This window comes from Spinacia oleracea, chromosome 2 (genome assembly GCF_020520425.1).
Source record: "Spinacia oleracea cultivar Varoflay chromosome 2, BTI_SOV_V1, whole genome shotgun sequence".
In the NCBI taxonomy this organism is placed as follows: Eukaryota; Viridiplantae; Streptophyta; class Magnoliopsida; order Caryophyllales; family Amaranthaceae; genus Spinacia; species Spinacia oleracea.
In genome coordinates, this window is record NC_079488.1 from 6,415,373 (window position 1) to 6,425,932 (window position 10,560).

A 10,560-nucleotide genomic window follows, 5' to 3' on the forward strand; every position below is an offset into this window, starting at 1 on the left:
AAATTTGCCAAATACAACCTAATAAAGTTCTCTAATTGTCAATTGCAACCTCAAATTTCTAATTTTGCCAATTACAACCTTTAACTTATACATCAATTGTAAATTACAACCCGAAATTATTTTCGGGAAAAACCCACCGGAAAATGATGTCATAATGTTATTAAAAAAATTACATATTTTCTATAAAATAAATAAATAAATAAATAAGTAAGAATTAAAACCAAAAAAATAAAATAATCGAAAAAATAATTATTTTTACAGATATTATGTACTTCATATTTTTTTTAATAACGTTATGACATCATCTACCGATGATTTTTGCCGGAAATTGGTTTCGGGTTGTAATTTAAAATAGATGTACAAGTTTAAGGTTGTAATTGGCAAAATTAGAAATTTGAGGTTGTAATTGGCAAATATAGAACTTTATTAGGTTGTATTTGGCAAAATACCCTTTAATAATCAAAATTGACAGACCCGTGTAACTCGAGGAAGAGGATCGATGGTTGATTTGTGTAGTAGTATAAATCTATAAAAGATCGATCTTTATCTTAAAAATTCAAAAGTAAGGTATACAATGGAGGTGATATTGATACCATTTCACAACCAAGGCCACTTAACCCCGATGCTCCAATTCGCGAAACGGTTCGCTTGGAAAGGATCCGGTTCGATCCGAATCACCCTCGCCACCACCCTCTCCACCACCCAAAAAATGACCAATTCCAACAACACCACCACCAATTTCGATTTCCTAACAGTGGAGAATATCTACGACGACAGTGAAGATTCACAGCTCAATTTCATGGCTCGTATGGCGAAATTCAAATCCGAAGCCTCACTCCAACTCCACCGCCTAATCGCCGCCGCCAACACAACCAATAATAAGTGTATGATCGTTTACGACGCGGATCTGCCTTGGGCGTTGGATGTGGCGAAGGAGCATAACATACCGGCGGCGGCTTTCTTCACTCAGGCGTGTGCTTACGTGGCGTCGTTTTACCCTATGTTTTTAGAGGAGTTTGGGGCGGCGGATGATCATCAACATCCTGTTGTTGCGGCGGCGAAGGGTGGATCTGTTCCTGAGTTGGCGGTGGAGCTGCCGTCGAGGGAGGAGATCGAACGGTGTGCGCCGATAATTAGTACACAATCATCGAGTTCTGATACTGGTAAGAAACCGCTTCACCCAGTGTTCCGGATGGTGGTTTCGTCGATTTCGACTCTTCATCTTGCTGATTTCGTGCTCTTCAATTCCTTTGATCACCTTGAAAATCAGGTTAGTTTCTAATTCCTACTTCTTTTTATTATTATTATTATTATTATTATTATTATTATTATTATTATTATTATTATTATTATTATTATTATTATTATTATTATTATTTCTTGTTATTTTTGCCACCTTTGTTTTCTTTGCTGTGCTCGATAGTAGAAATTTCAAAAGTATAATAAATCAGACACTAAAAATGACATGTATTTTTTGGTGTAATTTTTTTCCCGCAAAAATCATATTCCTAAAATATATACTTCGTATTACGTATCTTATTTATTTATCTTCTTGAATTTTTTAAAAACGGTTTACTTGGATTATAGAATATGATAATAACTCACATAATAATTTATTTAGAATTATTTTGGATAGTCAAATCGGTATATCATTAATGGGAAAGATATTTTCTTAATATTTTGATTAATATTAAACAAGTAAAATATGTAATGCATAGTAGTAGTAAGAAAATTATATATTAGATGATTAAATGAGTATGTTTAAGATTTGTTAATTATGCATGAGCTCCACGAAACCTTACTATTCAAACCGTATATTTTAACAATTTCTTTATGAATATGCTACTCGATATACTTTACTAGTCAAGCTTGAAGATTAACTAGGTAGGTCTCAGCTGGCTAAGAAAAGTTCACTTAGGCCCTGTTTAGTTCACCTTATTTCAGGACCTTATTACTTATTTCAGATTTAATCAGATCAGACCAGACCAGATCAGATCAGATCATATCAGAAAAAATAAGTTCAAATCAGACCAGACCAGATCAGATCAGACCAGACCAGACCAGATTATAATGATGATGATTATTATTATTATTTATATCATTGTTATTATATTTAATATTTATTACTATTATTGCTTTAATAAAAAAGAATTTTGTTGTCGGTGCAATTAGAATCTATTACTTAAGGCATAAAAAAATATTAACAAAACATTCAAATTCATCATGTCCAAATTAAAACCATTAAGTCCAGATCAGAAACGATATGATGAGGTCATGTCCATATCAAAACTGATTTTTATAGATCAAAACTATTACGGAGTATATGTCTAGACCAGAACTGATAGAATCAGATAATATCCATATCATAATTGATCTGTACAGATCATGTCCAGATCATGTTCAAATCTGCAAAGATCTTGTCTACATCAGAACCAATTCTTACATAACCAATATGTTCAGATCAAAACCGATTTGTACAGATCATATCCAGATCAGAATCGATATGTCCAGATTATAACTGGTCTAGATATCGACTCTGTACAGATTATGTTCAGATCGGAATTGATAGGCAAAGATCATGTCCATATCAGAATTGATTAATAGTGATCATGACCAGATCAGAACTGGTATGTACAGATCATGACCAGATCAGAAATGATCAGAAATGATATGTACAGATACAGATCATGTCCAGATCAGAACTGAACTGTACAGCTCATGTCCAGATCAGAATTGGTGTGTACAAATCATGTCCTGATCAGAACTGATCTGTACAGATTATGTCCAGATCAAAACTGATCTGTACAGATCATGTCCAGATCAGAACTGAACTGTACAGATCATGTCCAGATCAGAACTGGTCTGTACAGATCATGTCCAGTTCAGTTCTGAACTGTACAGATCATGTCCAGATCAGAACTGAACTGTATACATCATTTCCAGATCAGAACTGATCATGTCCAAACAGAACGGATCTGTACAAATCATGTCCATATCAGAATCGATCTGTACAAATCATGTCCAGATCAGAATCGATCTGTACAAATCATGTCCAGATCAGAATCAATCTGTACAGATCATATCCAGATCAGAACTTATATGTATAGATCATAACCGATCTATCTAGATCATGTCTAAGTCTATCTAATATAAGGAATAGTTAAATCATGAGCAAAGTCAAATAAATAATATCAATATTATAAATTTGTGTAACATTTATTTTACATGTAAGTCGTTTAATATTAATAAATGTAGATTTTTGTTTAAACTAAATTATGAAGAATCAGATCAGATCAAATCAGACCAGATCAGATCAAGATCAGATCAGATCAGAAAAATAAGTTCAGATCAGACCAGACCAGACCAGATCAGATCAGGAGAAATAAGGTGAACTAAACAGGGCCTTAAATCTAGATAAATTCAGTTAATTTTAGACAAAATAAGTCGAATAGGACGATTACTATTCAAACGGTATATTTTAACAATTTGTTTAGGCCCTGTTCTGTTCAACTTATTTCCACTTATTTTAGGAAAAATAAGTTCAGATAAGTTAAGATAAGATAAGTTTAGGAAAATTAAGGATTGACCAAGTACAATTTATAACTAAAATAAGTTTTGATAATTTCTAATAAGTTTACTCGTTAATCTTCAAGATTAACTAGGCAGGTCTCCTCAGCTAGCTACTGTCTAATAAAGAACTAATCGATGAAAATAAAATAGCCTGAAAAATTTAAGTGATGTATCTATCAAGGACAGCAAAGTAAACAAAGGTGACAAAAAAACAAGAAATTTGACGTATCTATTGAAAAACAGAGGAAATCCGCCTATTATAGTTCTTTATCGATAGAAATTCCTGTGGTTTCTGTTTCATAACCCGACTTACTGCAGGTTGTCAAATGGATGACAAATCTATGGTGTGTGAAGACTGTTGGACCCTTGCTACCATCAGCATACCTTGACAAACGTATCGAGTCTGATGTCGACTACGGTGTTAACCCCTACAAGCCAAACAACGAAGCTTGCATGAACTGGTTAAACACGAAACAAGTTGGCTCGGTCGTGTATGTTTCATTTGGCAGTGTGGCTAATCTAAGTGCAGAGCAGATAGCAGAAATAGCAAACGCCTTAAAGCAGATTTCGAGCAGTTTCTTATGGATAGTAAGGGAAGCCGAGCAGAAAAAACTCCCTAAAGATTTCATTAACGAAACATCGGATAAAGGTATATAATTGAAATATTTATCCCTTAAATCTAATGCGCAATTAATAAATTTAGAAATTACTCATTTTATCATATAATATGCAATATCTGTCTTATTACGTATTATATTTTAAATGTTTAATATGATGGTTTGACCAAAATATTTGATATGTTATTTTGACCAAAATATTGAATAATAATATTTTCTATTATCGATAAAGGTTTGGTGATGTCTTGGTGCCCTCAATTGGATGTCCTAGCACATGAAGCAGTAGGGTGTTTCATAACCCATTGCGGTTGGAACTCGATGATTGAGGCGACTAGCTTTGGGGTTCCGATGTTGGGGATGCCACAATTTATGGACCAGTTTTTGGATGCTCATTTTTTGGAGAAGGTTTGGGGTGTTGGAATTAGAAGTAAGGCAGATGAGAAAATTTTTGTTACTTGCGACGAAATCAAGCGTGGCGTCGAGGAAATTATGTATGGGGAAAGAGCAAGTATGATTAAGGAGAATGCAGCAAAGTGGAAAGACTTGGCTAAAGAGGCAGTTGGTGAAGGAGGCAGTTCAGATAAAAATATCGGCGAGATCATTAACTGGCTTGCATCCTCCTAAGACTAGTTTTTTATGGTACGTTAGCGGCACATCTTAGATGCACACAAGCCTCTCACATTTTCCTCTTATATGTGCAATATCATGCGAGAAGAAAATATAAGAGGGTCACCAATAAATGTAGTTGTTAAGACCGATGGCCTGTGTACAATAGGTCTCAGGGTCGAACCCTCTCTCCCGTTTGTAATTTATTATTGCCTCTGTGGCTCATTTACACCATAAAAAGAAAAAAAAACAATATACGTAGAAATATCCTTGGATCGAATTGAATTGATGATCGAGCACTACTATCTATGGTTCAAGAAGTTAAACCAAGCATATAATCGAGAATTGTGTGCACTTTGAATCGAGAATTTTGAGTTTATACCTATCCGGTTACTTGATATTCACACACTTAGATCCATACAAGCCAGTCGGATCATGTTCGGTTTATGTTACTTTATGTTCGGGACGTAACAGTTTACTTTCTCTATACTCATTAAACAACGAAAAGAACACAATAAAACGACAGAAACTTGCATGTTTAAGTCAACAACTACAACGAAAAGAGAATTGTGAGTTTATACCTATCGTGTTACTTAAATTCACACACTTAGATTCACACAAGTCAGTTGGATCATACTTGATTTTCGGGATGTAACATTTTACTTTCTCTCTACTCATTAAACAACGAAAAGAACACATTGAAACAACAGAAACTTGCATGTTTAAGTCAACAACCACAACGAAAAGACAATTGTGAGTTTATACCTATCGTGTTACTTAAATTCACACACTTAGATTCACACAAGCCAGTTGGATCATGTTCGGGTTATGTTACTTTATGTTCGGGACGTAGCAGTTTACTTTCTCTTTACTCAATAAACAACGAAAAGAACACAATAAAACGACAAATACTTGCATGTTTAAGTCAACAACCACAACAAAAAGAGCATGTTTAAGTCACTTGCATGTTTGTTATACCTCTTCATATATATGGACATATGGTGGATAATTTACCATCACTCAGCCAATTTACCAACACTTAATTCATCAATTGTGTGTAAACTACATGTAAAACGATCCACACAAATTATCTACTGATTTCTCACTAACCTTCACAGTATAAATATTTATTTGTGAACGCCTGCACAGTATAATAACACAATGGCCTATTAACATTCTTATTATATCTGTTTCAGCTTTCGTATGTCCCGAAATTCGGTCAATCTTGCACCAAAGGTATGCTTCTATATCCTGTCACCACCTCTTTCGATGGCAGTTGCTATGTGTATTTACATTGTTGTTGTTGACGAGAAAAAGAATAGCCGAATGAGCAGAACTATTAATACCACAACAGAGCAACTCAAAGCCTGCAACAAGAGTTGATAGTCACATTCAGGACGTGCTAAAAGGGGAAATAGTTTTTTTCTCGGAAAATTTGTTAAAAATGACCTTTTATATAGTCAACTTTGTGAGAAAGGACCTTTTCAAAAAACCACATCGGAGGAAATAGGAAACCTAAAAGAAAGGTCCTTTCTCACGGAAGCAGCAAGGTTTTTTCTAATAAATTTGCTAAAAGGTTTTTTGCTAAAAGGTTTTTCTAATAAATTTGCCTTTTTCTTTTTTCTTTTTTTGCAATATTTCAGATTGAAAGAGGCAACTTACTAATATCGCGGAAGCAGCAAGACCAGCTCGTTCTCTTGGATCTTTACGGTAGTAGTTCCCAAAATATAAGAATGTTGCATAAAACCACATCGGAGGAAACAGGAAACCTAAAAGGAAACTGAGAGGGCAGATATGAGAACGATTTCGAAAACACAAGGAGGAACCGAGGAAAAAGGATGGTAAGTGGTTATTTGGTCGAATATACTTCCTCTTTTTCACAATAGATGCATCATTTTGACTTTCTATATTATTTATATACTAACTCTTGCCGTTAATATCTTTAATTACATATTAATAAAAATTAGATATTTTGAAAATATATATAGATTAAACCGATAACAATTAAAAAACACGCAAAATTTGTCTTTACGCATTAGTAATAAATATGGTTAAAGTGAGGAAATGAATAGTGTGAAAAGTCAAAATGATGCATATATTGTAAAACGGAGGAAATAAGAAATTACACTTCCTAGGAAAACACAAGTTTAAGGATGTATCATTTCCTAAGGAGTGTAAAAATGTTGTTCGGTTGACTGAAGAATTAGAATGTCCTGTGGAAAAAAAATCCCTGGGCATGGGACAAGGTAAGCCACTTCCTCCGATTTAGTGGGAGGTCCAAAAATTGTACTAAGTGGGGTCACTATTAAAAAATTAATGAAAAATTAACTAAAGTAAATACTTTTTATTACGAATTAATGAAAAATTAACTAAAATTATGCAACTTTTTTTTGCAAGTTTTGCAAGTGAGGTCAAGTGACCCCACTTGGTATGCATTGGCTCCGCACTGCTATCCACTTCAAAGGAAGTCTTCATTCTTTTTTATCAACCAGAAAAAGCACTAAGAAAGGGGAATGATGATACTTACGAAAACCACCCTAATCCACAGCCGAAGCAAGGAAGACGCTTCTCATAAAGACCTGGCTGGTAGTCTTCTACATCTTTAAAGAGAGTGTATTTGGTCTTTCCATATTCTGCAACATCCTTTGCTTGCCCTACAAAATCCATAAATAATGCGTCCAATCAACCATTGCATGAAACCCTATTTCTTGTCCAATATTTCAGTAAAAACAGATCAAAGTAGCAAGGCCAAGTGTAAGTTTGACAAATTCGAGGGTTGAGCTTATTGATTTAGTTGCTGATTCCTTTCTGTTAGTTTTGGGATGTAGTCAAAGCTATACTACGTAAGTTAAAGCTGTTCGAGACCATGGAAACAGTCCTCATTCATTTATGCAAAGACCAGTTATACTATTATGAGGAGATTCCTCTAAACCATTCAGATATACACCAGAAAAAAGCAGTGAAAATATTTGTTCGTCATTAATTGTACGTATGTAAAGGCAAAGCTTAACATATTGAGAAGAAACTCGAGGAAACTTGGGACAATGATCAGTAAAAGGTGTCTCAGAAACAGATCCTTCTATTTCAGCAAAACTGCCATCAAGATATATTTTCGTTTAAAAGGAAAATTCTACTGGGTCATGTCAAATACTTCCTCTGTTTTTTTTTTTTTTTAAATGACACAATTACTTGGGCACGTTTGTCAATGCACGATTTCAAACGTTAATATCTTCCATATGGATAAGAAAAAATTATAAGAAGTTGATATTTAAAAAATATTTATTGAGACAAATCTAATAAAATCCCACACGACTATGTTTTTTCTGAAGTATAAATTACAAAAGGAAGTTAAAGAAGCTTGTGTGAATAGTGTCAAAAACCCAATTGTATCATGTAAATAAGAACGGATGAAGTACGTACTTCCATTTCCAACATTTAGAAGAAACTACATTTTTCTCAACTTTGCTATGGAAAGGGGGAACCCTAAGTCCCTAACCACTGTAATCACTAATCAGTAATGCTATTAGTATAAGTAGTGGTACGTACATTACAAAGTGTTGGGGTTCAAATAAGTTAATGAAAAAACATGTAAGTCATACTACTCGGTTAAGTGACAAAGTAAGGGGAGAGCACATACTCTTGTCCATTACTGAGAATGGCATCCAACAAACTTGAGCTTGTCAAACTCTCAGCAAGCCTCAAATCCTCCAATATCTGCATCACCAAAATCAAATCGCAACTTAGTCTTATCGTATATCCGAGTTGTACTCCCACATCTCGAACACACTTGTATAAATCACTCACAATTCAATGGACGTTGACATGCACGTTTCACGATTCACACTCTTTGCGAAATTTAAGTGTGAAATCAAACGAACCTATCCATGTAAGAGAACTGAAACAAGACCCGTTTCTCAAATCCATCTGACTCACATCAACTCATTTCACAAAAAATGTCAGAACATATTCTTCATTTCCTCCTAATGTCAAACAAATCTTCATATTTCAACCTAATATAAGAGAACCGAAACAAGCCCCGTCCCTCCAATCCATCTCACAACCTATTCTTTATTCCCTCATAATGCCAAACAAATCCTACAAACATAATCTCTGCTAATCTTCACATACTTCCACCTAATTAACTACTTCTACGTCATTCGCCAAACCCGGAAAGCGGAAACATTTCCTTCTCCAAGATACAAAACCATACAAATGTCACAATATATTCTTCATTTTCTCCTAATGCCAAACAAACCTTCCTATACTTCTACCAAATACAAGAGAACCGAAACAAGCGCCGTCTCTCCAATCTCCAATCCATCTCAAATTCTCACTCATGTCACAACCTATTCTTTATCCCCTCCTAATGCCAAACAAACCCTAGAAACATAATCTTTGCTAATCTTCATATGCTTCCACCTAATTAACTACTTCTATGCCATTCGCAAAACCCGAAAACAATTCCCTCTTCAAGATACAAAACCATACAAATGTCACAACATTTTCTCTATTTCCTCTTAATGCCAAACAAATCTTCCTATACCTCTATCAAATATAAGAGAACCGAAACAAACCCCGTCTCTCCAATCTCCAATCCATCTCAAATTCTCACTCATGTCACCACTCACAACCTATTCTCTTAGTCCCTACTAATGACAAACAAATCCTAGAAACATACTTCCACCTAATTAACTATTTATATGTCATTCGCCAAATCCGAAAACAATTCCCTCTCCAAGATACAAAAGTAACAAAACCATTTCCCTCAAAAAAAAAAAGTAACAAAACCATACCAAACCCAATATACATAAACAACACCAGAAGCCAATTCAATAAAACAATAGTCAAATTCGCAAGTACAAATTACACACTTCAATCAACAATTGACAAACAGATTAACTAATTAATTAATCAATTAAATTTGATTCAATAAAACATTAATTTCCTCCCTCAGTTAAGTTAAAATTTTTGCATATTTTGACAGTCACAAGAAGCAGAAATCTGGATAAAACTTTCAAAATTCAACAACCCACTAAACAAAAACAGAAAATCAACAAAAACAACAAGATCAAGATGGTAATAAAGCAAATAATTTAGGATTGAATTACATAAAAAGGGGAGAAAACAAGAAATTAAGATGATTACTAACCTTTGCAGAAAGAAAAAGGTTAAAGATTTGTTTGGTTTTTCTGGGAAATTAGGAGAGAGAAAAACTGGAAGAAAGGGGGGGTGTTGAGTGGGAGAAGGTTGAAGGAGAAGTCTAAGCTAAGTAAAGCAAATCGGTCACTGCGCATTAACAACCGGGGGTCGGGGAAGAAGTTGACTGTTCGCTGGTAAGACTTTATTTTACGCCGTATTTTTTAAGTTTGTTTGACACTTTCTTTATTTCTTTGTTTTTGTTTATTGTTTTGATTGCTACTTTTTGATGTCTTCTTCCCTTCAAATCTTCAACCGCCTATTTGGAAATTGGAATTTCCTCTACTTTTTGGTTTTCCATGTGTGAAAATTGGGGAATTATGGTAGAGATTCTTGCTCAAACTCCGGCATATGAAGCCAAGGATGGGTTGTGGGCCGGGATGGGCTTTGGGTTGTGGGCCTGAACGGACTTGGTCCACGCCAAGCTCCATAGGGCCCACACGGATCCTTATGTCGCGGTGGGTCGAAGTGTTGTACGTGTCTAAACTTTACTAAATTAAGCGTATTTTGCCGTGTTGTTATCGGCTTGTATCGTGCCTTGTGCGTTTTCTTAAAAAAAAGTGGCCCAAGA

At 34.7% G+C, this 10,560-nt stretch overlaps 2 protein-coding genes across 2 annotated transcripts; one reads left to right on the plus strand and one right to left on the minus strand.

The window, feature by feature from the left end:
• Positions 1–490: 490 nt before the first annotated feature.
• Positions 491–5,073, plus strand: LOC110776275 (UDP-glycosyltransferase 74E1-like). Its single transcript, XM_021980821.2, has 3 exons — positions 491–1,270; positions 3,889–4,219; positions 4,420–5,073. The coding sequence occupies exons 1-3, from the start codon at positions 575–577 to the stop codon at positions 4,809–4,811; spliced, it is 1,419 nt and encodes a 472-aa protein (XP_021836513.2). The 5' UTR covers positions 491–574; the 3' UTR covers positions 4,812–5,073.
• A 632-nt stretch (positions 5,074–5,705) lies between these two features.
• LOC110776280 (60S ribosomal protein L18a-like protein) lies at positions 5,706–10,083 on the minus strand. Its single transcript, XM_021980825.2, has 5 exons — positions 9,943–10,083; positions 8,431–8,507; positions 7,321–7,447; positions 6,456–6,573; positions 5,706–6,160 (listed from the first exon to the last, which is right to left on the minus strand). Exons 2-5 carry the CDS (start codon positions 8,453–8,455, stop codon positions 6,083–6,085), a joined length of 348 nt encoding a protein of 115 aa, XP_021836517.2. The 5' UTR covers positions 8,456–8,507; positions 9,943–10,083; the 3' UTR covers positions 5,706–6,082.
• Positions 10,084–10,560: the final 477 nt, after the last annotated feature.